Below are 27,815 nucleotides of genomic sequence, written 5' to 3' on the forward strand. Positions count from 1 at the left end.
GCATCACTGGCATTTCCTGGGACACCGATGAACATTCTACAGTGTACGGAACAGCGCCCCCCCCCCCACCCCCATCCCGCCCCTTCCCAGCAAAGTGTCAGCAGTGCTGAGACTGTGAGACCTGCTATACAGACACTGACATGCCAGGTGCGTTTGTGAGTGTTTTGTGGGTGGGGATGAGCTTGCGAGGCTGCAGTGCTGGAAACCTGGTGTTTGGATGAGGGGTGGCCTGGCTGTGCAGGGGCAGAAGAGAGGCACCAGGTGGATTTGGAGAGTCCTGAGAAGAGGGTCAACTGTAAGTGAGGGTAGCATTCCAGCCATAATCCCTACACACATTCCTGTAACCCTCACCTTAAATTCAAACCCTGAGGTCTGAGTCCAACTAAAATGCCCTAAATTCTAATTGTTGGGCTGTACATGGTGGGGTTAGCTTAGTTCCCTGTTGGGCTGTGCATGGTGGGGTTAGCTTAGTTCCCTGTTGGGTTGTGCATGGTGGGGTTAGCTTAGGTTCCCTGTTGGGTTGTACATGGTGGGGTTAGCTTAGGTTCCTTGTTGGGCTGTACATGGTAGGGTTAGCTTAGGTTCCCTGTTGGGCTGTGCATGGTGGGGTTAGCTTAGTTCCTTGTTGGGCTGTGCATAGTAGGGTTGGCTTAGGTTCCCTGTTGGGCTGTGCGTTGTGGGGTTAGCTTAGTTCCTTGTTGGGGTTAGCTTAGTTCCCTGTTGGGCTGCGTATGGTGGGGTTAGCTTAGTTCCTTGTTGGGGTTAGCTTAGGTTCCCTGTTGGGCTGTGCATGGTGGGGTTAGCTTAGTTCCCTGTTGGGCTGTGCATGGTGGGGTTAGCTTAGTTCCCTGTTGGGTTGTACATGATAGGGTTAGCTTAGGTTCCCTTTTGGGCTGTACATGGTGGGGTTAGTTTAGATTCCCTGTTGGGCTGTGCATGGTGAGGTTAGCTTAGGTTACTCCCCAACTAAGTACAGTCTCTGATGCATCTATGATGGAACTAAAAGCGCAAGTCTTGGGTTGAGGTCCCCTGTGTTGAAGCATCGTAGCCTCTCACTGCCTCAGTTTCCTTTTCTGAAAAGGAAGACAGTTGTCCTAGTCTCATTGTAGACAGAGTATCTTCATGAGCTGATATCCTCAGTGTTCTCTGGTTAGCTTTTGTAATGCCAGGGCTGTATTATGACCTTTTATTAAAGGCAGATATGGATGCTCAATGTGTGTGAATGGGATGGAAAGGCATCAGATGACTGCTTATAAACGTGAGAGATTTAGGCCGGGCACAGTGGCTCACTGCTTGTAATCTCAGCACTTTGGGAGGCCAAGGTGGGAGGATCACTTGAGCTTAGGAGTTCGAGACCAGCCTCAGTGATATAATGAGACCTCATTTCTACAAAAAATTAGCTGGGCATGGTGGCACACAGATGTGGTCCCAGCCATTTGGGAGGCTGAGAGGAGGATCACCTAAGCTCAGGATGCCAAGGCTGCAGTGAGCTGTGATCGTGCCACTGCGTGACAGCCTGGGCAACAGAGTGAGATGGATGGATGGACGGACGGACGGATGGACGGACAGACAGGTAGATAGATAGATAGGTTTGTAAAGGAAAAATACAAATGTTCCAAGTCAGCACTTTGCAAATGGAGGGGCTGTATTCGTGAAGCAGGTGGTGTAGCATCAGCCCCACAGACTTCATTGCCCCATAAATCTCATAAAATAGGAGCAAGGATTCTATTCCCCTGATAGGCCTGAGAGGAGAATCCAAAAGCCAAACTCACTCCCTTATGGAATGTAAATATGGATCAAGAGAGATGTTTCTTTTCATAAATTACCTCCTCCACCCTTATCTGTCTGAAGTCATAAAACCCCAGATGTTACCATAAAAATCCAGAAAAATATTCTTTTGAAAAAACTCTTGACTAGGTGCAGTGGCTCATGCCTGTAATCCGAGCACTTTGGGAGGCTGAGGCAGGCGGATCCTGAGATCAGGAGATCGAGACCATCCTGGCTAACATGGTGAAACCCCATCTCTACTAAAAAAAAAAATACAAAAAATTAGCTGGGTGTGGTGGTGGGCGCCTGTAGTCCCAGCTACTTGGAAGGCTGAGGCAGGAGAATGGTGTGAACCCGGGAGGCAGAGCTTGCAGTGAGCCGAGATCGCGCCACTGCACTCCAGCCTGGGCGACAGAGCGAGACTCCGTCTCCAAAAAAAAAAAGAAAAGAAAAATCTCTTTCTTTGTGGGTGCATCTTTGGGCTGGAGCAGGAAAAGCTTTGTGGAACAAAAGTGTTCCAACTGAGGCATATAAAACAAATTTTATTCAAACTTTAGTTATCTCCCACCTGCTGGTGCTTTGTGACGTTCAGAGCGAACAGGATCATTGAGAACAGCATTTGATGTGCATGAGAGTTGCTGGTTTTTTTCCTGTTCTTAGATGGGATTTGTTCTTTTTTTTTTTTTTTTTGAGACAGAGTCTCGCTCTGTCCCCCAGGCTGGAGTGCAGTGGCATGATCTCAGCTCACTGCAAGCTCCGCCTCCCGGGTTCACGCCATTCTCCTGCCTCAGCCTCCCTAGTAGCTGGGACTACAGGCACCCACCACCACGCCCGGCTAATTTTTTTGTATTTTTAGTGGAAACGGGGTTTCACCGTGTTAGCCAGGATGGTCTCGATCTCCTGACCTCGTGATCTGCCCGCCTCAGCCTCCCAAAGTGCTGGGATTACAGGCGTGAGCCACCGCGCCCGGCCTAGGGATTTGTTCTTAAGTTTATTTCATAACGAGTAGGGCCAGACACTGAGTTCACGCTGGCATGCTTGGCACTTTAATAAGATCCTTTACACATGAGGTGTTGACTTTTGTTGTGTTGAATTCAGTTTCTTCCCAAGTTTGGACCTTGGGTTTTGGGTGTCTTTCTTCATCCTAGTGAGAGGGACGGAGCACTGGGCATGTGCTCTTTGTGAGTGGGAGTACACGGTCTATGGCAGGTGAGGGGAGCGAAGGGAAAATGTGGCAGTGCTTTGCTTTTCACCAGGCTCCGAAATACCCACAGCCTTAAACTTGAAACCCGGGCGTCATTCCTCATTTTGCATTCTGCAACAGCCAAGAATTAATCTGTCTGCGTTTCTTTTCTCTCTCTTTCTTTTCTTTTTTCTTTTCTTTCACAGTCTTGCTCTGTTGCTTAGGCTGCAGTGCAACGGTGCAGTCTCGGCTCACTGCAACCTCCGCCCGAGTTCAAGCGATTCTCTTAGCTGGGATTACAGGCACACGCCACCACCAGGCTAATTTTTGTATTTTAGTTGAGACAGGGTTTTGCCATGTTGGCCAGAATGGTCTTGAACTCCTGACCTCAAGCGATCCACCCGCTTTGGCCTCTCAAAGTGCTGGGATGAAAGGCGTGAGCCACCGCAGCCGGTCAATCTCTCTGAATTTCTCTTTCATTTCTACCTTCCTATGGTCTTTTTGCCTCCGATGCAGAATCACTACAGGTATCAGGGCTTAGAGCTTTTCAGTATGTTGCGACAACAGTAACTTCATCACTGAAGCACGTGGCATGTGCAGGCACTGGGCTTTCTGCTCTATCTTCTCACTTAATCCACCTGAGAAGGCAAGTGTCACATAGCTGGCAGGTGGTGGAGCTGAGATTTGAACCTGTTTCCTGACCACAATCCATCTGTTAACCACAAACCTTAGTGTCTTTCTCTTTTTGCTGTAAGACTTAGAACCCCCAGCGTTCTGGTTCTTGTTTCTTCTGAGTCAGATGTTTCAAGTGGCTCCGTCAATCTTTTTTTTTTTTGAGACGGAGTTTTGCTCTTGTCGCCCCCAGGCTGGAGTGCAGTGGTGCAATCTCAGCTCACAGCAACCTCCACCTCCCGGGTTCAAGCGATTCTTCTGCCTCAGCCTCCTGGGTAGCTGGGATTACAGGCGCCCACCCACCATGTCAAGCTAATTTTTGTACTTTTAGTAGAGACGGGGTTTCTCCATGTTGGTCAGGCTGGTCTCGAACTCCTGACCTCAGGTGATCCACCTGCCCTGGCCTCCTAAAGTGCTGGGATTACAGGTGCGAGCCACCGCGCCTGGCCTCTGTCAATCTTTATGTAAGTTACGATGCATCTAGAAAGTCCTCTCACGTCCCAGCTGTATTTTTTTTTATTTTTTATTTTTTGCTGTGATTGATAATAGCAGTTGTCTGAAGACCTAAGAGCAGCTTTGTTTTCTTGAAGTCAAAAAAAAACCTTGCTGAGACCAGGTGTGGTGGCTCATGCCTGTCATCCCAGGACTTTGGGGCCCAAGGTAGCCAGATCCTTTGAGCCCAGGATTTCTTTGCCAGACTGGGCAACACAGCGAGACCCCATCTCTACAGAGTGATTTTAAAAATTAGCCAGGAGTGGTGGTGCAAGCCTGTGGTCCTAGGTACTCAGGAGGCTGAGGTGAGAGGATCGCTTGAGCCCAGTAGGTCAAGGCTGCAGTGAGCTGTGCTTGCATCCCTGCACTCCAGCCTGAGGAACAGAGCGAAGCCCTGTCTCAGAGGAGTAAAGATTATAAATTAAAACTAATCTTGTGGAACTTTGTCCTGCTGTAAGATACAGATTTTCCTTTTTATTGCATTAGAAGTGCGTTAAACCCTGCTTTCTGTCCCTCTCTGTACCCTGTACGGTACCTGCACCCCATCCGTGTCGTATGAACCCAAGTTGAGGAGACAGGAACACCCCTGAGCATGTGCTGTGCCCGGCATATTTCTCAGCCGTGACCTGTGTGGCAGTTACAGACCTCTCTGTTTTACACATGAGGGACCTGAGGCATGGAGAGGTCCGATGGACTTGCTTTGAACCTCACGGCTAGTGGGTTGTCATAGAACCGCGGTTTAAACTCAGGCCTCCGTGACACTGAAGCCCACGTCCTTGCCGCTCTGTTCTTCTTTTCCATCGAATGGGAATTGGGTGAAATGGAATTCTGCCTTTCTCTTTTTTCCCCCTCAAGCCATAGGGGCCAGCTCAGTGACGCTGGTTCACTCACATGGAGTGAATGGAAAAATGGGGTCATGGCTCCGCCAGAAGCCTGCATTCCTGTTTAATTGGCGAGCACACGCTTTCTTTGTATTTGTTTACCTTATGGCTGGTTCTGACAAATAAAATGGATTCTTGGCCTCTTCACTTGGGAGGAGTAAGCTGTGGGGTTTTAGTGGAGAGAGTGAAGGCCTGAAAATGCCCGGGATTTGGAAAATCTCCGAGAATGTGGTGCAGAAGAAGGTATTCTTGACTTTGGTGACGAGCATATGAACGGCAGCTTCCCCAGTCACGCTCACTGAATCGGACACTGCCTTGTGACTGTAAGTTGTCCACACCTCCTCCCCCTGCACCTCCGCCAAACCTTCGTTGCTGTGGCCACTTGCCTGGGAGAGGACTGGCTGGTCAGCTAGCATGGATTTATGGAGTTCCCACTAGATAAAAGACTGAGGCCGGGCGCGGTGGCTCACGCCTGTAATCCCAGCACTTTGGAAGGTTGAGGTGGGTGGATTGCTTGAGGCCAGGAGTTCGAGACCAGCCTGGGCAACATGGCGAGACCCCATCTTTACAGAAAAAAAAAATACAAAAATTAGCCAAGTGTGGTGGTGCATGCCTTGTAGTCCCAGCTGCTTGGGAGGCAGAGGTGGGAGGATTGCTTGAGCCCAGGAGGTTGAGGCTGCAGCCATGATCGCTCCACTCCACTCCAGCCTGGGTCTGAAAAAAATAAATAAAAAATAAAATAAAAGTTTGTTTTATCCAGATTGTCAGGCAAAAATGTTAAGATAAACAATAGAATGAGATCAAAGCCTTCTTCTTTTTGCTTTAGGTTGGAATTCAAACTATCCAGTGTAGTGAGAGGTATTATTTCTTTTTTTTTTTTTTTTTTTTTTGAGACAGTCTTACTCTGTCACCTGGGCTGGAGTGCAATGGTGCGATCTGGGCTCACTGCAAGCTCTGCCTCCCGGGTTGAAGCGATTCTCCTGCCTCAGCCTCCCGAGTAGCTGGGACTACAGCCATGTGCCACCACGCCCGGCTAATTTTTTGTGTTTTTAGTAGAGACAGGGTTTTACCATGTTGCCCAGGCTGGTCTTGATCTCCTGAGCTCAAGCAATCCACCCGCCTTGGCCTCTCAAAGTGCTGGGATTACTGGCATGCGCCACCGCGCCCGGCCGAGAAATATTATTTCTATGCATTCTCTATGTCATATCATTTCAGGATTATTGGAAAGTCTTTTGATCGACCTTCTAGAATGAAACATTCAGCCCAGCAGCTTCCCTCCAGGGTCCTCGAAGGCATTGTTCACTTGCAGCTTTATTTCCAGCCCCTCTGTCCTTTCTCCTGACAAGTTTCCTTGTTGTTATTGTTGTCTTCTGTGGTCCCCGGCTGTTCCTTTGTTCCTGTGACTTCTGGTAGCACCATTGGCTTTTTTTTTTTTTCTTTTGAGATGGAGTTTTCCTCTTGTTGCCCAGGCTGGAGTGCAGTGGCACGATCTCAGCTCACTACAGCCTCCGACTCCTGGGTTCCAGCAATTCTCCTGCCTCAGCCACCCAAGTAGCTGGGATTACAGGTGTTTGCCACCATGCCCAGCTAATTTTTGTATTTTTATTAGAGACAGCGTTTCACCATGTTGGCCAGGCTGGTCTCAAACTCCTGACCTCAGGTGATCAACCCACATCGGCCTTCCAAAGTGCTGGGATGACAGGCGTGAGCCACTGTGCCTGGCCTTTTAAATTTTATTTTATAGAGTTGAGTTCTTGCTATGTTGCCCAGACTGGTCTTGAAGTCCTGGACTCAAGCGATTCTCCTGCCTCAGCCTCCCGAGTAGCTGGAATTACAGGTGCCCACCACACCTGGCTAATTTTTGTATTTTTAGTAGAGATGGGGTTTCACCCTGTTGGCCAGGCTGGTCTTGAACTCCTGACCTCAGGTGATCCACCCACCTCAGCCTCCCAAAGTGCTGGGATTCCTGGCGTGAGCCACCGCACCGGCCGACAGTGTTGGTTCCGATGGAGCGAAGCCTCACTGTGCGCTCCTGGCCTCCCAGGGAAGAATCATGAGCAAGTGTCAGGTGTCCAGCAGAATCTATCTTACGTCTCTTGGAATAAATATTCCCTTTGGCTTAGTAAGAGCAAAACCCTTTAGTCCAGCCTGGATGTTGGAGAACCTTCTGCTTGCTTAATTTATTGATTTTTAAAAGCCAAAGCAATGTCAGCAGAGCCAAGAAAAATGTTGGAGAGATTCTAAGAACATGCCCTTGCGTAGTTTTCCTGACTGAAATCCACTCTGCCTAACACTGGGGACCTGGGAGCTGCTTCGGTGGAGGAACCCGGCCCCGTGGTCAGAATGGGATGGATCCTGACACAGAGCCTTCAATTTATGATGGGCTCCACCTCGCCCCAGCCTCTTTGTGCCTTTTGTGTGGTTCCATGCCAGGGTTTTGAGCTGCGTTTGGAGCCTTTGGTTAGAATTTTCTAAGGAGCATTAAAAGCGAGTCCCACAGCCCCCAGCTGGGCATGGAGCCTTTCATCAGAGGGGGCGTGTGCACAAAGAAAAGGAAGCAGCCATTTACTTCCAGAAATGATTCCTGGCTAAGAAGTGATTATGAGAAATGAAAGACTAGACATAGGAGACGGACTATGAAATCCTGAACCCTTTTTACTTTTTTTTTCTTTTTTTTTTTTTTTTTTTGAGACGGAGTCTTGCTCTTGTCGCCCAGGCTGGAGTGCAGCGATGTGATCTTGGCTCACTGCAACCCCCACCTCCCGGGTTCAAGTGATTCTCCTGCCTCAGCCTCCCGAGTAGCTGGGATGACAGGCACCTGCACCACGCCCAGATAATTTTTGTATTTTTAGTAGAGACGGGGTTTCACAGCGTTGGCCAGACTGGTCTCTTGGACAGGCTGGTCTCAACTTCTGACCTCGTGATCCGCCCGTCTCAGCCTCCCAAAGTGCTGGGATGACAGGAGTGAGCCACCGCGCCCGGCCGCATGTGTTAAGTCTTGTTAGTCTCCGTCCTAAACTTGACTGATCCTTATGGGACATGTCAGTCTGAATGAGACCCTTCCCTGGACTGTCTCATACTCTATCGTCCCACCCAGGAGGCCTGACTCAGCCCCGCTTGGTCTGATGTCCCTCTTACCCCTAAGGGAGATGGTGCTCGCCACAAGATGCCCCAGGAGGCCTGACTCAGCTCCGCTTGGTCTTAGATGTCCCTCTTACCCCTGAGGGAGGTGGCGCTCGTCACAGGATGCCCCAGGCCAGACTCTTCTTCCATCCACACCTCGGTCATTCTCCTGTGTCCTCAGCTAAATGTTTGTTTTGGGGGAAAACCCACACTTTCTTTAGCTCCCAAGATTCTGGATTGGTGATTGGAATACAGATGTTTCAAAACTGTTCACATTCTGGAAACATGTTTTATTGGGACATCCAGAGCTGTTGAGACACTTGGGATCCGTCTTCAGCTCCGGTTAGCTTATTAATTCCCGAGGGACCGTCCATCCCTGTTCTAGTATCTGAACATTTGGGTTCAAGACACTCCACTTCCCTGCTGGGTGGCTAGAGAAGCAAACCAGGGCCCAGAAGGTGTTCTAGAAAGGCTGGAGGATGGGGAGAGAATGGAGGAGGATCTGTCCCAGCCTGTCCCCAGCCCAGCTGCCCTTTTCCTGTGGCCGTCAAATCTCTGTGTCCACAGTGTCATCCTTCCCCTGGACAGTGCCAGACACACTTCCCTGACTCGCTTTGGCGAGCCCTGGCTTTCTCTGCTTCTTCTTGACCACGCCCTGCAGTCATCATCCACAGTTCCCCGAATCTTTTTACATGATTATTATTTTTTAGAGACAGGGTCTTGCTGTGTTGCCCGGGCTGGAGTGCAGTGGTGCAGTCATAGCTCACTGTCACCTCAAACTTCTGGGTTCAAGGGATCCTCCCACCTCAGTTCCCCAAGTAGCTAGGACTCCGGGTGCACGCCACTCCACACAGCTTCGTTTTATTATTTATTTATTTATTTTTTGAGACGGAGTCTCGCTGTGTCGCCCAGGCTGGAGTGCAGTGGCGCGATCTCGGCTCACTGCAAGCTCCGCCTCCCGGGTTCACGCCATTCTCCTGCCTCAGCCTCTCAAGTAGCTGGGACCACAGGCGCCCGCCACCATGCCTGGCTAACTTTTTGTATTTTTAGTAGAGACAGGGTTTCACCGTATTAGCCGGGATGGTCTTGATCTCCTGACCTCGTGATCCGCCCGTCTCAGCCTCCCAAAGTGCTGGGATGACAGGCGTGAGCCACCGCACCTGGGCCTGCAAGTCTGTCTTTAGATCATGTGGCTTTGCTGCCCCCCACTTCTGTACAATGTGAGGCCGTGACCCCTGAAGTCCCGCCCCGTGGCTTCTGTACACGATGGGGCCGTGACCCCTGAAGTCCTTGCCCTGTGAACCTTCATCGGTGCTTTTCTTTCTGGGCATTTCTGCCCTCCCAGCACCGACCTGGCTTCATGGAAAGGAGACCAGAGGGTCCCCTCCAGAGTCATCTCTCTTGGGAGGAGTTTTGGCTTCTTAGCCTGGGATGTTTTTGGCCAGCTTCTTTCTTTCCTTAGCCTAAGGTCATGGAGGTGATGTAGGCGGGGTTTGGAGCTGTGGATGGAAATTTGAGGCCTGTGCTGGTTCAACTCCAAGAACAAAGACTACTTTGAAAACAGCCAGTGAGCAGCTTCTGCTGGGAGTTCTCGGGGAGGGGGCGGGAAGAGAGGCCTCTGTAAACAGGGTGTTTCCATGTCTCAGAAACAGATTCAGTAAGAGAGTCAGCATCGTCTTCCCCCAGCCTTTCCCTTCCTGGCCTGATTGACACCGTTGCTGCCTGAGTTGTGGAGAGAGAAGGAATGGGCAGGAGAGATATGAAACAAGGCCCTGGTGTGTGTTTTTTTCTATCCATTTAAAAACAGGAAGTTGGCCAGGTGTAGCCTTCCCCAAGTAGCTAGGACTCCAGGTGCACCCCGCTACACACAGCCAAGTTTTATTTTTATCTTTTAGTAGAGACGGGGGCTCACGCCTGTAATCCCAGCACTTTGGGAGGCCAAGGTGAACAGATCACCTGAGGTCAGGAGTTCCAGACCAGCCTGGCCAACATGGTGAAACCCCGTGTCTACTAAAAATACAAAAATTAGCCGAGCGTGGTGGCGGGCGCCTGTAATTCCAGCTACTAGGGAAGCTGAGGCAAGAGAATCGCTTGAACCCGGGAGACAGAGGTTGCAGCGAGCCAAGATCGCGCCACTGCACTCCAGCCTGGGCGACAGAGCGAGACAACGTCTCAAAAACAAAACAAAGAGGCCGGGCGCGGTGGCTCACGCCTGTAATCCCAGCACTTTGGGAGGCCGAGGTGGGTGGATCACGAGGTCAGGAGATCGAGACCATCCTGGCTAACACAGTGAAACCCTGTCTCTACTAAAAAAAAAAAATACAAAAAATTAGCTGGGCGTGGTGGTGGGCACCTGCAGTCCCAGCTACTTGGGAGGCTGGGGCAGGAGAATGGTGTGAACCCGGGAGGCGGAGCTTGCAGTGAGCCGAGATCGCGCCACTGCACTCCAGCCTGGGCGACAGAGCGAGACTCCGTCTCAAAAACAAGACAGAACAAACAAAAGAAACCCCTGCAATTGAGGCAGTTGCGGTGGAGACGGGGGTGGGGGGCCCTGCCTCATTCAGGAAGTGACTGAGCAGAAATAAGGAAGAGAGAAGCATGGGGAAGGACTGCCAGGTTTCTGGTGCTGGGACACTGGGTGGAGGGCAGTTGGTTCCATTCGTGGAGACAGGGAACTGTGGCGGAGAAAGGCAGGGAGGGAGGGAGGGGAGGTGGTCACTTACGGGAAGGTGGCCGTGCTGGGGAGGCAGCACCCTCTTCTCACCCTGGAATTCTCAGTTACCTGGCTCTAGATGAGATGAAGGCAAATTATTTTTTTTCTCCCTCTTTTTGGTATGAGTTTTTTTTTTAGATTTAATTTAATACAATAAAATTCACGGTTCTTAAGGACCCAGCTCAATGTGTTTGAACACCTGTTATACCGACATGAACAATTATCCAAACAAGACCGAGAACATTTCCGTCTCCCTGCAGAGTCCCCTGCTGAGCCTCTCTGGTGACTCCCCCTGCCGCCCGTCACTTTGGTTTTCCGTCACTGTAATTTAAGTTTCACCTGTAGAGCGTCATGGAAATGGAATCACACAGTCAGTGTTATTTTGTGTCTGGCTTCATTTGCTCAGCACGATTGTGAGGTTTATCCTTGTTTTTTATGTGTCAGTTTGTTCCTTATTGCTGAGAAGTGTCCCCTTGGACGAGCATCTTGTCACAGTGTATCCATTCTTCCAATGATGGATGTATGTGAGTTGTTGTCAGTTTGGGGTGGGGGAAGGCTGTTATAAATATTTTTATGGACTTAAAAAATTATCTTGGGTAAATACTGGTGAGTAGGAATACTGAGCGGTAGAATACTGAGTTGATTATCGGGTAAATGAACATTTACCTTCATAAGATGGACCAAACAGTTTTTCAAAGTCGTTGTACTGACCAGGCACAGTGGCTCACGCCTGTAATCCCAGCACTTTGGGAGGCCAAGGCAGGCAGTTTGCTTGAGCCCAGGAGTTTGAGACCAGCCTGAACAACATGGCGAGACCCTATCTCAACAGAAAATTTTAGAGTGTGGCGTTGTGTGTCTGTAATCCCAGCTACCCAGGAAGCTGGAGGATCACTTGAGCCTGGCGTGCTGCAGCGAGCTGAGATCGCACCACTGCACTCCAGCCTGGGTAACAGTGAGATCTTGTCTCAAACAACAACAACAAAGTGTTTGCACCATTTACGTCCCCGGCAGCGGAGTGTGAGTTGCACTTGCTCCTCGTCCTCACCAGGGTTTGATACCGTGGGTCTGTTTTACTTTAGCTATTCTAGTCAGTGTGAAATAGTTTTAATTTGCATTTCCTTGATGACACCTTTACATAGTCTTACTTGCTGTCCACCTATCTACTTTCTGGACGTGTCTGTTCATATCTGCTTGTTGAGAGTGTGCACTCGCAGAGCCTGGGCCAGGGCTCAGCTACCTGCCGTTGATGGGGCAGGGGGGAAGAAGACGTTTGCAGAGATTTGAACCACAGAAGCCAGTCAGCCCCTTGGAGCTGTGGCCCAGGCTGTGGGATTTTCGGAGGAGGCCTTCCATTTTCATCTGTCCTGTTATCAAGCCAACTGCTCATCTTCGTGTCTGCTTGGAAGTATCTGTCCTTCACAGTCACCTTACTCTTTTGGCCGAAAGGAAGCTCTGCTCCTAAATATGGATAAGGAATTTGACAGATCTCCAGCCCTGCCCCCTTAGGAGAAGGCCAGCCCCTCTTCCTCTTCCCCTATGAGTGGACATCCTTCGATGTGTCAGCTCAGGAGAACTCGGAAGATTCTGTGGGTTTTCTGTGGCCTATTTTGAGTCTCATTGTTTGGCTTTAATGAGAAAAATAAACACTTATTTTTAATTTTCTCCCTGGCCTGGCTGAGCTAGGTTCAAACGATCTTTTTTAACTTGACCACATGTGAATGACAGGAAATGATGTCCTGTTGGGGAAATGGGTCATTTCCAAGATTTTCTCTCCAGGAAAAGTGTAACTTATTAGTTTACTAAGAAAGGCTCAAACAGGCCACAAAGAAGTTCTTATTAAGACGTTTTCTTCTTTTATGTGGTCCTAATCACAGCCTTATCATAAACCCCAGCCCTGGTCATTAATCCAGGTTATTTAATTCTTGTATTTTATATACAAGGAAATAAAGAGACGCCTCCCTCACTCCTCTGCCCCCGGAAATAAAGAGACGCTTCTTTCACTCCTCCGTCCCCAGGAATGATTCGCCCAAGGGTGGGTGTTGTCTCCAAGGACCAGGATCAGGAATTATGCCCTTTTTTCCCCTCACTAACACAATCATTTAAAAAAATTTGCTGTGATCTCACTTTTTTATTTTAAATTCCTTTAATGAAACCTCACCCTCAAACTTGATACATCAGAAGATTTGCTTGGACTAAAAGTGGAATTTCCATTCTTAACCACATAGCTCCGAGGTTCTGCTTTCAGGATGAATTGGGCTCAGTGTCATTTTGTTCGTCGCTTTCTTCTTGGACCAGCGCAGTGGCTTCACCACAGTGGGCACTGTGGTTGGATTCCGTGCCTGTGGGCACTGTGGTTGGATTCCATACCTGTGAGAGAAGCTTCTAGAATCCTTTGGCTTGAAATGCACATACTTAGCCACGTTCTTTCTTCTGAACCGTCCTCTGTTGTTGCCCCCTGCCGGAGGCGAGAAAGAGACACCTGCAGAAAAGCTCCTTCCACCAGCTCTCCTCCCAAGATGCTGAAAGGTGACCATGCCTGCCAAAACCCAGCAGATTCCCAAGAGGTCTTTGTGTTGGACGCATCCTGCTCATGGGTCAGTGAGTCGTGTCCGTTCCCTGCTTGCCAGAGACCTTTAGCTCCACAGGTTTAAAACCAGACTCGTGGCCAGGCGCAGTGGCTCATGCCTGTGATCCCAGCACTTTGGGAGGCCGAAGCGAGTGGATCATTTGAGGTCAGGAGTTCAAAACCAGCCTGGACAACGTGGTGAGACCCTGTCTCTACTACAAATTCAAAATTAGCCTGACGTGGCAGGCGTCTGTAATCTGAGCTACTTGGGAGGCTGAGGCAGGAGAATCGCTTGAACCTGGGAGACAGAGGCCGCGGTGAGCTGAGATCACGCTACTGGACTCCAGGCTGGGTGACAGAGTGAGACTCTGTCTCAAAAAAAAAAAAAAAAAAAAAAAAAAAACCCAGATTCTTTTCCCTAGTCTTCACCAGTTTTTCTTCTGCTTTGTTCTCTCCTTCTCCTTCCCTCTCTGTCTACTCATTGTTTTTCTGGGACAGAGTTTCTCTCTTGTTGCCCAGGCCGGAGCGCAATGGCGCAATCTCAGCTCACTGCAACCTCCACCTCGTGGGTTCAAGTGATTCTCCTGCCTCAGCCTCCCGAGTAGCTGGGATTACAGGTGCCCGCCACCACACCCAGCTAATTTTGTATTTTCAGTAGAGGTAGGGTTTCACCATGTTGGCCAGGCTGGTCTCGAACTCCTGACCTCAGGTGACCCACCCACCTCAGCCTCCCAAAGTGCTGGAATTACAGGCGTGAGCCACCACACCCAGCCTGTCTATCCATTCTTTCATTAATTTGTTCTTTAAACACATTAGAGCTTTTAACTGGCTCTACATGTTTTTTTAGGCTGTGGTTATGAATAGGGTCTCACTGACGCATCTACCCAAGCTACAGGCCTTGACATTCTCATTTCCCCCCATTCACTGGATTTAATCAGGTAGGGGCACTGTTGTTTCACTAGTCCTTTAATGAGGCCACCAACTTCCAGTCTCACCCTGTCTACACAGCTCCCAAAACAACCTATCTATAGTACTAGTTGTTCATGTCACTGCCCTATGGGCCAGCCGTCATTACGGGTGGATCCAACCCAAACTCCCTGGCTTGGACTTCAAGGGCACCCCCTCCCCCGCCCCCAAACCCCACCTTCAAGGGCACCACCCCCTGCCCCACCCCCAAACCCCACCTTCAAGGGCACCCCTCCCCCACCCCCAAACCCCACCTTCAAGGGCACCCCTCCCCCTGCCCCCAAACCCCACCTTCAAGGGCACCCCTTCCCCTGCCCCCAAACCCCACCTTCAAGGGCACCCCTCCCCCCACCCCCAAACTCCACCTTCAAGGGCACCCCTCCCCCCGCCCCCAAACCCCACCTTCAAGGGCATGCCTCCCCCCACCCCCAAACCCCACCTTCAAGGGCACGCCTCCCCCACCCCCAAACTCCAAACTCCACCTTCAAGGGCACCCCTCCCCCCACCCCAAACCCCACCTTCAAGGGCACGCCTCCCCCCACCCCCAAACTCCACCTTCAAGGGTACCCCTCCTCCCGCCCCCAAACCCCACCTTCAAGGGCACCCCTGCCCCAAAACCCCACCTTCAAGGCCCCCCAACCCCCCGCCCCCAAACCCCACCTTCAAGGGCATCACCCCCCACCCCCAAACCCCACCTTCAAAGGCACCCCTCCCCCACCCCCAAACCCCACCTTCAAGGGCACTCCTACCCCCAAACCCCACCTTCAAGGGCACCCCTCCCCCACCCCAAAACCCCACCTTCAAGGGCACCCCCACCCCAAACCCCACCTTCAAGGCCCCCCAACCCCACCCCAAAACCCCACCTTCAAGGGCACCTCCTCCCCCCGCCCCCAAACCCCACCTGGCCTTCTCGCATCCTCACCTTTGCACACTCTGCTCAGCCACACTGGTTGACTCCCAGGGTCCCCAGACACATCATCCATTGCCGTACCTTGGAACCTTTGAGCAGATGGTCCCTGCTCCTGGGATTCCGTTCCCTTCTCTCTCCAATGAGGTTGTGTACTAATGTTGTCTTTTCAAAATGTTACCTCCTCTAAGAAGCCTTCCCCCGCACTGTGCAATGGTCACTGCAGATCTCTGTTATGGCGCCATCGCCTGTATTCTGGTTAGCTCTTGTCTGTCTCCCCATCCATACTGTGCCCCCGGGGCTTCCAGGTCGAGCCTCATTTCTGATAGTTTGTTGCCACGATGTCACGAATTAGAGCCCTGTTTGTTAGCCCACAGGGCTCCAGCCTCACCCTCTCCCACAGCACCCGTGCCCTCCTAGCAGCCTTCAGAGCTTCATAGTTTACAGTCCGGAAAAACTTATACTGAGCTGGGCTCTGCGTGCCTCTTGCTGTTTCTCGGATGCCTCGCCCTATCCCACTCCTGGCCTGCCTGGTGAGATCCGGTTCATTCTTCACAGAGCAGCTCAGACGCTGTGGCTTCTTTCCTCTTCAGTCGCTCTAACTCACAAGGTTAGATGGTAAAAATAGCGAATACTTTATAAAGCCCTGAGCGTGTGCCCCAGACATTCTTCTAAGCATCTTCACCGATTTCCTCTACGTGCCAGTAGTACCGCGCTTGTATTTTCCTGTATCCTAATGGTTTATATACATGTCTGTCTTCCGTATGGGACTGGGCCTTCCTTGAAGGAAAGAAAGACTCATATATCAATTGTCTTTCTGTTCCCAGCCTTTAGCACAGGGCTTCACACATAGAAGGAATCCAGTAGTGGCTGGTAAATGCAGCTGTTTGAAAAACACAGTCGCTGTTCATATAGTTGCTTAGTACATGTTTGTTTAATACATTAAGAATTACTTTTTTTGTTTTTGAGACGGAGTTTCACTCTGTTACCCAGGCTGAAGTGCAGTGGCGCAATCTCAGCTCACTGCAACCTCCTTCTCCCAGGTTGAAGCAATTCTCCTGCCTCAGCCTCCGGAGTTCACGCCATTCTCCTGCTTCAGCCTCCCGAGTAGCTGGGATTACAGGCGCCCGCCACCACGCCCGGTTAATTTTTTGTATTTTTAGTAGAGATGGGGTTTCACCGTATTGGCCAGGCTGGTCTCGAACTCCCGACCTCAGGTGATCCACCCCCCCCCACCCCGGCCTCCCAAAGTGCTGGGATTCCAGGCGTGAGCCCCTGCGCCCGGCCAATAATTAATTTTAATGACATAGAATATGCTGGGAGCTGGTGCCTCAAAGGGAACCACGAGGAGTTTCCCGTATCAATGAGGAATGAAGATGCTATTGTGGTGTGAAAGTAATTATCAGCGAATGCCACTAACAGCCTTATTAAGTTCCCCTCTCAGTGAGACTGATTCCTGGGCTTAAGAGAGAATCTCAGAGTACAGAACTCTTCCTTCCTACTCCCCAGGTGCTTTCTTCATTGATGGGGAGGCGTACATGAAACACGCTTAGAGCAAAGGATGCCTAGCATGTTCTAAATGACCACAATAGGGGATGTGATCGTGAGCCAGATTGGGAGTCCTGTGCGTCATAGCCCGTGTTGACTTCCTTGAGCACCGTTGTTCTTTTTTTTTTTTTGAGATGGAGTCTCGCTCTGTCATCCAGGCTGGAGTGAAGTGGCGCGATCTCGGCTCACTGCAAGCTCTGCCTCCTAGGTTCACGCCATTCTCCTGCCTCAGCCTCTCCGAGTAGCTGGGACTACAGGCGCCCGCCACCACGCCCGGCTAATTTTTTTTTTTGTATTTTTAGTAGAGACGGGGTTTCACCGTGGTCTCGATCTCCTGACCTCGTGATCCACCCGCCTCGGCCTCCCAAAGTGCTGGGATTACAAGTGTGAGCCACCGTGCCCGGCGAGCACCGTTGTTCTTAAGTCCCTCTGTCACCTGAAATTTCAATAGCTCTTTTTGACAACATGTGATATTGAGTGTCTTAGTGTTCACTTAGGGAGCCTGCCCTTGGCACGCTGCAACCTCCACCCCCCGGGTTCTAGTGATTCTCTAGCCTCAGCCTCCCGGGTACCTGGGATTACAGGTGCATGCCACCATGCCTGGCTAATTTCATATTTTTAGTAGAGACAGGGTTTCATCCTGATAGCCAAGATGGTCTTGATCTCCTGACCTCATGACCCGCCCACCTCGGCTTCCCAAAGTGCTGGGATCACAGGCTTGAGCCACTGCACCTGGCCTAAAAAGCTTTTGAAAGTAGCCAACACCTGTAATCCCAGCACTCTGGGAGGCCGGGGCAGGAGGATAGCTTGAAGTCAGGAGTTTGAGACCCCCTGAGCAACAAAATGAGACCGATCTCTACAATTTTTTTTTTTTTTTAATTCACCAGGCATGGTCACTTGTGCCTGTAATCCCAGCTACTTGGGAGGCTGAGGTGGGAGGATCACTTGAGCCCAGGGAGTTGGAGGCTGCAGTGAGCTATGATTGCACCACTGCACTCCAGCCTGGGCAACAGAGCAGAATCTTAAAACAAAAACAAAAAAAACACAATGAAAACAACAAAAAAAACCCTATTTCATTTCACACTAGTCTGATTAGATCTTCGGCTCTTAAGTGTGTAGTGAGGCAAATTAAGACTTTTGAGATAAGAGATCCAGGTTTGAATTCTCACTCTGCCATTTATGATTCAGTGATTTAACCAGGCAACCTTCAGTGAGTGGCCTATCTCTATGAGTCTGTTTGCTGATCTGCTAAATGGGGTTGATGATAATAGTATAGAAGATTCTGTTGTGAGGATTAAAAGAGGTAGTATAGCGCCCGGCATGGTGGCTGATGCCTGTAATTCCAGTACGTTGGGAGCCTGAGGCGGGAGGATCACCTGAAGTCAGGAGTTCAAGACCAGCTGGCCAACATGGTGAAACCCTGTCTCTACTAAACATACAAAAGTTAGCCAGGCATCGTGGCGTGCGCCTATAATCCCAGCTACCCCAGAGGCTGAGGCACAAGAATCACTTGAACCCGGGAGGCGAAGGTTGCAGTGAGCTGAGATTGTGCCACTGCACTCCAGCCTGGGTGACAGAGCAAGACTCTGTCTCAAGGAAAAAAAAAAAAAAAAAAGGTAGTGTATATAAAGCAGTGTTTTATGGTGCTTGACACAAAGTGCTCCACCAGTGGTAAATGGCGTTATATAATTGCACTGTTGATATGTTTCTTTGAAATTGTTCTTTTCTGTAGTCTTTTTGTCTTTTGTTCCAGTAATTTATTTATTCACCTATAACAGATTCTGGTTCTCTCATGGATGACTGTGCAGTAGTGGCTGGCTGCCTTTGTGATCCAGGCTTGTGCCTGGGAGCTGCATTAGTCTGTTCTGCCATTGCTATAAGGACATAACAAGACTGGGTAATTATTTATTATTTGAGACAGAGTCTCGCTCTCACCCAGGCTTGAGTGCAGTGGCATGATCTTGGCTCACTGCAGCCTTCGCCTCCCGGGTTCAAGCCATTCTCCTGCCTCAGCCTCCTGAGTAGCTGGGATTACAGGAGCCCGCCACCACGCCCGGCTAATTTTTTTTATTTTTAGTAGAGATGGGGGTTTCACCATCTTGGCCTGGCTGGTTTCGAACTCCTGACCTCACGATCCACCCGCCTTGGCCTCCCAAAGTGCTGGGATTACAGGCATGAGCCACTGTGCCTGGGTGAGACTGGGTAAAGGAAAGGTTTAACTGACTCACAGTTCCACAGGGCTGGGGAGGCCTCAGGAAACTTACAATCATGGGGGAAAGGGAAGGAAACACATCCTTTTTCACATGGTGGCAGGAAGGAGAAAGATGAGCAGAAGGGGGACGAGTCCGTTATAAAACCGTCAGGCCTCGTGAGAACTCATTCACTATCATGAGAACAGCAGGAGGGTTACTGCTCCCATGATTCAATGACCACCCACCAGGTCCCTCCCACTACATGTGGGATTATGGGGACTAGAATTCAAGATGAGATTTGGGTGGGGACACAGCCAAACCAGGTCAGGAGTGTATGGCTCAGATGCTGGAAAAAGAACATGATTCTGTCTTGAGCAGCGGGTGTTGGAGAAGTGGAGGAGGCTGAGGCGTGTTCATCCTCACCAGAACCCATGTGTTTCCCCTACTCCCTCACTCACTGTCCTACGTAATTAATGAACTGCTCCTCTTTCCCCCCAGGGAAATGGTTTAAGGCATAAACATTTTTCCTTAATAAACTGTAGGAGGATATATTTTTTTCACAGGTCTGAGAAGGCCGTTTCCTACCAACCCATTGATATTATCATCATTATTTATATGCACGAAGCTTCTAGAACTTCACTTCCCCAGACTTTCTAGCTAAGGAGGTCTCAAGCAGATGCTAAAAGAAGCTTCCAGTAAGAGGTTGATATTAATGTTGTATATTCTCAAAGGTAATAGTCTCTCTGTGACTAGCAAAATATATAAGTACAGAAGGAGACAGAGAGTCTTTTTTTTTTGAGACAGTGTCTCTCTCTATTGGCCAGGCTGGAGGGCAGTGGTGCGATCTCAGCTCACTGCAAGCTCCGCCACCTGGGTTCAAGCGATTTTCCTGTCTCAGCCTCCCAGGTAGCTGGGATTACAGGCACCCCCCACCACGCCCGGCTAATTTTTGTCTTTTTAGTAGAGGCAGGGTTTTATCATGTTGGCCAGGCTGGTCTTGAACTCCTGATCTCAAGTGATCCACCCTCCTCGGCCTCCCAGAGTGCTGGGATTACAGGCGTGAGCCACCCACCTGGCTGAAAGAGATTTCTTATAAAGGATTGGCACACGTGGTTATAGAAACTCAGAAGTCCCAAGAGCTGCAGTTGGCAAGCTGGAGACCCAGGAGAACTGATGGTGTAAGTTCCCGCCAAGTCTGAAGGCAGAGGAAGACGGTTGTCCCAGCTGGGAGACAGTCAGAGAGAATTCTCCCTGTCAGCAGTTTTTTCTATTTAGTTTTTTCTCTTTAGACTTCAGTGCATTGGATGAGGCCCACCCACACTGGGGAGAGCTGGCTGCTTTATATTCCGAGTCTACTGATTCAAATGTTGATCTCAGCTGGGTGCAGTGGCTCACACCTGTCATCCCAACGCTGGGAGGCCAAGGCAGGTGGGTCACCTGAGTCAGGAGTTCAAGACCAGCCTGGCCAACATGGCAAAAACCCGTCTCTATTAAAAATACAAAAGTTAGCCGGGCGTGATGGCAGGCGCCTGTAATCCCAGCTACTTGGGAGGTTGAGGCAGGAGACTCGTTTGAGCCCAGGAGGTGGAGGTTGCAGTGAGCCGAGATTGCACTATCACACTCCAGTCTGGGCAACAAGAGGGAAACACTCCATCTCAAAAACAAAACAAAGCAAAACAAAATGTTGATCTCACCCAGAAACACAGTCACAGACACACTCAGGATCATGTTTAATCAAATATCAGGGTACCCTCTAGCTCACTCATGTTGGCACTGAAGGTTAAGCACCATAGGCTGGCGTTCCCTCAAACACACTCTCTCTCCTTGCCTTTGCATGCTGTCTTTCTCTCTCTCTCTCCCCCTCTCCTTCTCCCTCCTTCTCCTTGTCTTTGAATAATGTGTTTCTCTCTCTCTCCTTGTCTTTGAATGCTGTGTTTCTTTCTTTCTCTCTCTCTCTCTCTCCCTCTCCTCCCTCCCTCCCTCTCTCCCTCTCCTCCCTCCCTCTCCTTGTCTTTGATTGATGTGTTCCTGTCTCTCTCCTTGTCTTTGATGTGTTCCTCCCTTCCTCCCTCCCTCTCTCTCTCCCTCCTTCCCTCCCTCTCTCTCCCTCTCTCTCTCCCTCCCTCCTTCCCTCCCTCTCTCTCTCCCTCCCTCCCTCCCTCCCTCTCTCCCTCTCTCCCTCCCTCCCTCCCTCTCTCTCTCCCTCCCTCCCTCCCTCCCTCTCTCTCTCCCTCCCTCCCTCTCTCTCTCCCTCCCTCCCTCCCTCCCTCTCCCCTTGTCTTTGATTCACGGGTGCAGCATCCTGGCCTCTGAGCATTCGGCAGCTTGGCAGAAAGGCCAGGACTCAGTGCAAGAACTCTCTGTCATCCCTGGTTCTTCCATTTATGGCTTCAGGCCCTTCTTCGTCATCCTGTTTTAGAACCACAGTCCTCAACTTTTTCATTTTTTATTTTTATTTTTGCCACAGCGCACATGGTGTCTGAAATTCCATGCATAACATACTTCTCTGGGTTTGTCCAAATTTTGATAATTCCTCCCCCAATCCCTCACCCCCAAGTTTCCCAGGAAATAAAGCAAATAACACCGCAGATGCTTTGTGATATGTGGTTCATAAAAGCATTTTACAGGCTTGGGAGTAACTATTAAGTGTTCATCAGTAACATAGCATAGCTGGATCAGGGCTGGATAAAACATGTCATTCCCAATTAGCTAGTGTAACATCAACATTTTCCATTCAGGGAAACTTACCAAAAACAAATGCAGCTGGGCACGGTGGCTCACGCCTGTACCCAGCACTTCGGGAGGCTGAGGCAGGTGGATCACCTGAGGTCAGGAGTTCGAGACCAGCCTGGCCAACATGGTGAAACCTCGTCTCTACTAAAAATACAAAAATTAGCCGGGCATGGTGGCATGTACCTGTAATCCCAGCTACTCGGGAGGCTGAGGCAGGAGAATCATTTGAACCCAGGAGGCGGAAGTTGTAGTAAGCTGAGATCGTGCCACTGTACTCCAGCCTGGGAGACAGAGTGAGACTCCATCTCAAAAAAAAAAAAAAAAAAGCGAATGCATATGCTGTGATTTATCACTGGAAAACAGACCATTTACTAACTTCACTAAGTGATATTGGGAATCTATTACTTGGCCTCATCATTGAGGTCATCGTAGTGACCAGGTTCTAACCCTGGAGCTTTGAGATGCCTGGGAGGTCGTATGTACGTTCCTTTAGTTCATGGTGGCTGCCAGTGTGGCTCCAGAATGAGAGCTGCAAAGATCACTGTGCTTAAAATAAAAGCATAGCCGGGCGCGGTGGCTCAAGCCTGTAATCCAGCACTTTGGGAGGCCAAGGCAGGCAGATCACGAGGTCAGGAAATCGAGACCATCCTGGCTAACACAGTGAAACCTCGTCTCTACTAAAAATACAAAAAAAATTAGCTGGGCATGGTGGCGGGTGCCTGTAGTCCGAGCTACTCGGGAGGCTGAGGCAGGAGAATGGTGTGAACCCGGGAGGTGGAGCTTGCAGTGAGCTGAGATCGCACCATTGCATTCCAGCCTGGGCGACAGAGTGAGACTTTGTCTCAAATAAATAAATAAATAAATAAATAAAAGCATATAGCACCAGAAGTGTGAGAGATTCCAAACCATTTGCTCAGAAAGAAAGACTGAGTGGGGTGGATACGATTCTTTTTTTTCTTTTTCCAGACAGAGCCTCATTCTGTTGACCAGGCTTGAATACAGTAGCACAATCTGGGCTCACTGGCACCACCACCTTCCAGGCTCAAGCAATCCTCCCCCACCTCAGCCTCTCAAGTAGCTGGGACTACAGGCACGTGTCACCACACCTGGATAATTATTTGTATTTTTTTTTTTTTTTGTAGAGACAGGGTCTCAGTATATTGTCCAGGCTGGTCTCGAACTCCTGGACTCAAGCAATCCTCCCTCGGCCTCCCAAAGTGCTAGGATTACAGGCCTGAGCCACTGAACTCAGCCAGGATTTTTCATTCAACCTGGCCCTTCCCATCCTGTGATGCTCCCTTAGGCCTCCTCACTCTGATCACGTAATAACGGTGAGACGATTCAGGCTCATGCATCATCCACGTCCCACGGTGCCTTCAAGGTGCTTTCCCCGTTAGTAACACTCACAGAATGAGAATCTTGCTGGATGAACTTTCCCTTTGCTTCTCTAATCCACTGCCTCCATTCCTGGGCTGGAGAACTGGAATCAGAAAGTGTCTGGGGGCCACATGGAGACTGGAATAACCCCAGGAGAGGCTTGGTGTGGGGTTTCTTGGCGCTGTTGACGTTCTGAGCCAGGTACTTCTTTGCTGTGGGAGGAGCTGTCCTGCGCATGGTAGAATGTGGACAGCATCCTGGCTTCTACCTACTGTGTCAGTAACACTCCACACCCCAGTGTGACAGCCAAGAACGTCCCCAGGCATTGCTAAATGGTCTGTGGGAAGCACAACCACCCCCCCGGTTGAAAACTACTGGCTTAAGGCAAGCACCAAGCGCCTGGCACCATCCCTTCCTTCCTAAACACGAGACCTCACGCACGCCATCTTTCACTCTGGGCAGCGGGTCGGCGGCTCTCAACCGAGATCAGAGGCGAAGAACTGGTTTCCAGAGAGGCTTGGAGGAGAATTGGCAGGACACAGCTGTTAACTGTCCGTGGAACACGAAAGAGTAGAGGAAGTGAAAAAGAGCGTCAAGATTTTACGACTGACCACGTCCCCCTTCCCTCCTCACTCATTTCTCTGGGGAACTTACAGAACTGGGCTCTGTAATGAGGAGTCTTTCCCTAGTGGGGAGGACTCCCTGAGTGATTTCATCAAAACCTACATATGCCAACGATTCTTACAGTATCTTTCTAAAGTATTAAGTCTAAATGCTGCAGAAATAATACTTAGAGTTTAAAGTATGTGGATGTGAACAGGGACACAGGAGCTTTTGCCAAAATGGCCCTGTTTGCAGCTCAGGAAGTGTAGAGACCTTCCTTCTTCCACCTCGTCATCTGTGTAGGTCCCTACCCCTGTTGGTCGGAGCAGAGATGTGTCAGGCAGCCCCCCGGAACCTCAAGTCGCTTGTGGGAGCTCCTGGATCAGACAGCATGAGCTGGTGCCTGGTGAGTCAGAAGCTGGATCACTCTCGGGTTGATGTCAGCAGCCTGTTCTGGTTGGCCCTCTTAAGCCGTTCTGGCCTTTCGTTCTGGCCTTTGATGTAACCCAGGGTGTGTAAGGGCTGCCCGCCCTTTACAGAGAAACAGATCTGTGCTGGGAAGTTAACAAACAGGAGGCAGGATATGAGATGAGAGAGAAGGAACCGTCTGGTCAGTGGGGTTCACCCAAGTCTAGAGGTTCGTCTTTGTGGAGGGTGGGACTTAATATAAGGCAGGAGGCTCAGGTAGAATCTGCCCCAGCCACCACCTGGCATCTGCAGTGATAGAAAGCCTGGGAGACCTTCCACCTGGGGCCCTGGGAAGCTCCACCACTCGGCCTCTGTGTTTTCCGAACCTTTCTCTGGCTGCAGGTATTTCCGAGGTTTCCTTTTTGTGCATCTGGACATTTTCCTTTCTCAGCTCATCTACTCGTCCTACAAACACAGGCGGGATGGTGGGCCCGGCCTGGGGTCAGTGCTGGCACTGGAGTGATCACGATGTAGAGAAGGTAGTCTCGGCCGGGTGCGGTGGCTCACGCCTTGTAATCCCAGCAGTTTGGGAGGCTGAGGCAGGCGGATCATGAGGTCAGGAGATCAAGACCATCCTGGCTAACATGGTGAAACCCCGACTCTACTAAAAATACAAAAAAATTAGCTGGGCGTGGTGGTGGGTGCCTGTTGTCCCAGCTACTCAGGAGGCTGAGGGAGGAGAATGGCGTGAACCCGGGAGGCGGAGGTTGCAGTGAGCTGAGATGGCACCACTGCACTCCAGCCTGGGCGACAGAGCGAGACTGTCTCACAAAAAAAAAGAAAAAAAAAAAAAAAAAAAAAAGAGAAGGTAGTTTCTGCGCCTGGGGAGAGCGAAGGTGTTAAGTCTGCGGGTGAGAGCCGAGGTGGAGCTCCCTCACCCTGCTGGCTGGATGAGAGTTCGAGGGACAGGCTGTCGGAGTTTCCCAGTGATTCTCATCAAGTCTCATCAAGGAGCTGGAGTCAGATAAACATTGCTGAGAAAGACGGATCGGATAGAGGGAATCCCATGGCAAAGGCTGGAGGAGAGGGGAATTCTAGGAGAGGATGGATCGGATGGGGGGAATCCCACGTGCGAAGGCTGGAGGAGAGGGGAATTCTGGGAGAGGACGGATCGGATGGCGGGAATCCCACGTGTGAAGGCTGGAGGAGAGGGGAATTCTGGGAGAGGATGGATCGGATAGAGGGAATCCCACGGCAAAGGCTGGAGGAGAGGGGAATTCTGGGAGAGGAGGGATCGGATAGAGGGAATCCCATGTGCCAAGGCTGGAGGAGAGGGGAATTCTGGGAGAGGACGGATCGGATGAGGGGAATCCCACGTGTGAAGGCTGGAGGAGAGGTGAATTCCAGGGAATGGTTCCCAGGGAAGCCGCCTCAAGAATGGAGGGAGGGAGATGACTGGAGCTCTTGCCAGTGTCCAGCCAGGAGATGATGCATGGGACGCCGCACAAGCTGGAGCACAACACACGTCCCTGCTGTGTCCCTGGAATAGGTCATGCTCCTGTCACTCTGAAGGTCATTAGTAACAAGGCAGAACAACCACACAGGACCGCCACTTACATCTGAACAGCTTCTGCACACTCTTTGCAAGGTAATTGCCTGCTAAGACATTTGTTACGACTTTTTTTTTTTTTTTTTGAGATGGAGTCTCATTCTGTCGGCTCACTGCAGCCTCCACCTCCTGGGTTCAAGCAATTCTCATGCCTCAGCCTCCCAAGTAGCTGCGATTACAGGCTCCCGCCACCACACCTGGCTAATTTTTGTATTTTTAGTAGAGATGGGGTCTTGCCACGTTGGCCAGGCTGGTCTCAAACTCCTGACCTCAGGTGTTCCACCTGCCTTGGCCTCCCAAAGTGCTGGGATTACAGGGAAGAGCCACCGCGCCTGGCCTGTTTAGACTTTTCAATCCTTCACGTGTTAAACTGTCTGTTTTTCTCTTATTAACCACAAGTTTGGGATTCTTCAGAGGGCCACACTATTGTTCTCCCAGGCTTTGAGAAAAAACTTTTCGTGTCATTTATCTACATAGTTTTGCTGAACTTCTCCTTCAACAACAGGAGAGCATATTTTCGTAGCTGGACAAGCCCTACTCTGAGCATGGGACTGGCAAGAATTCCCTGGAGAACCCCGAGAACTTGCTAACCAAGCCGAGAACTTGCTGACCAAGCTGGAGGATTCCCTGGAGGACCCCGAGAACTTGCTGACCAAGCCGAGAACTTGCTGACCAAGCTGGAGGATTCCCTGGAGAACCCCGAGAACCTAGAGAACCCCGAGAACTTGCTGACCAAGCTGGAGGATTCCCTGGAGAACCCCGAGAACCTGGAGAACCCCGAGAACTTGCTGACCAAGCTGGAGAATTCCCTGGAGGACCCCGAGAACTTGCTGACCAAGCTGGAGGATTCCCCGGAGAACCCCGAGAACTTGCTGACCAAGCTGGAGGATTCCCCGGAGAACCCCGAGAACTTGCTGACCAAGCTGGAGAATTCCCTGGAGAACCCCGAGAACTTGCTGACCAAGCTGGCATCAGTTTTCTTTCCTGGGAACTGTTTCCACTCACATGTTCTGACCCCAGCGTGAGGCTGGCACCAGCTGAGGGTTTGCAGTATTTGAACGTTGGCCTTGCCCTGACCCATGCTCACATCATTTGTTTCACTAAGAATATGTATTTTCAGATCGCAAACCAGATCAGTTCACATCTAGCAGTTTAATTGCTGATTCAGTTAAAAAGTCCTTGCTTGACAGGGTCTGGGCTGAAACTGAACAATGTCAGAGGCTGCCAGGACTTTTTCTTTCTTTATAAAAGCAGAACTCCACACACGTACTTAAAATAGCTACATGGTACTGAAGGATGTTACTGAGGTACAACTCCTCAGCTATCCTCTCTCTTAAGTTTCATTTATCTATTTATTGAGACAGGGTCTCTGTCACCCAGGCTGGAGGGCAATGACGCGATCTCAGCTCACTGCATGCTCTGCCTCCTGGGTACAAGGGTTCTCCTGCCTCAGCTTCCGGAGTACCTGAGACTACAGGTGCCCGCCACCAACTTTTGTATTTTTTGTAGAGACGGCGTTTGTTGCCCAGGCTGATCTTGAACTCCTCAGTGCAGGTGATCCTCCTGCCTTGGCCTCTCAAAGTGCTGGGATTACAGGCATGAGCCACTGCACCCAGCCTTAAGTTCCTTATGTACATCCTTCTGAAATATCTTCTGTGCCTTTACACATGTATGCGATGGGTATTGTCTGTCCTATTTACAAAAGAAACGTCTGATTTAAAAAAAAACTCTAATATCTTGCCAGTCTTTTCCTGTCGGCACACGCCGATCTGCTTTAATTGTTGCATAACAGCATTGTATTCTGTTGAATATATAGAGCGTAATTTACTTGCCCACTGCCTGATAAATGGTATTTCACTCCTTCCTTCTCCTTTTGCTGTTGCAAATAATACTATGATAAACATTGTTGCACATACTGTTTTGTTTTTTTTTTTTTTTTGAGATAGAGTCTTGTTCTGTCGCTCAGGCTGGAGTGCAATGGCACGATCTTGGCTCACTGCAACCTCCACCTCCCGGGTTCAAGCAATTCTCCTGCCTCAGCCTCCCAAGTAGCTGGGATTACAGGCATGTGCTAC

At 50.2% G+C, this 27,815-nt stretch overlaps 1 protein-coding gene across 7 annotated transcripts in view; it reads left to right on the plus strand.

Annotated features, from left to right (window-relative positions):
• The window catches only part of NXN (nucleoredoxin), a 176,305-nt gene that overhangs the window by 89,225 nt on the left and 59,265 nt on the right, over positions 1-27,815 (plus strand). The window contains exon 1 of one of the 7 annotated variants that reach the window (XM_063629725.1): positions 28-147. The exons of 3 other annotated variants lie outside the window; for them this stretch is intronic. In XM_063629725.1, the coding sequence (XP_063485795.1) occupies positions 28-147 (120 nt within the window). Of the gene's footprint in view, positions 1-27; positions 148-24,036; positions 24,130-27,815 lie in introns of those variants that run through there. 3 more of the 7 variants (XM_055256631.2, XM_055256635.2, XM_055256633.2) reach the window with 3 other exon arrangements.

The sequence above is a fragment of the Symphalangus syndactylus genome, chromosome 20 (genome assembly GCF_028878055.3).
Source record: "Symphalangus syndactylus isolate Jambi chromosome 20, NHGRI_mSymSyn1-v2.1_pri, whole genome shotgun sequence".
Lineage (NCBI taxonomy): Eukaryota > Metazoa > Chordata > Mammalia > Primates > Hylobatidae > Symphalangus > Symphalangus syndactylus.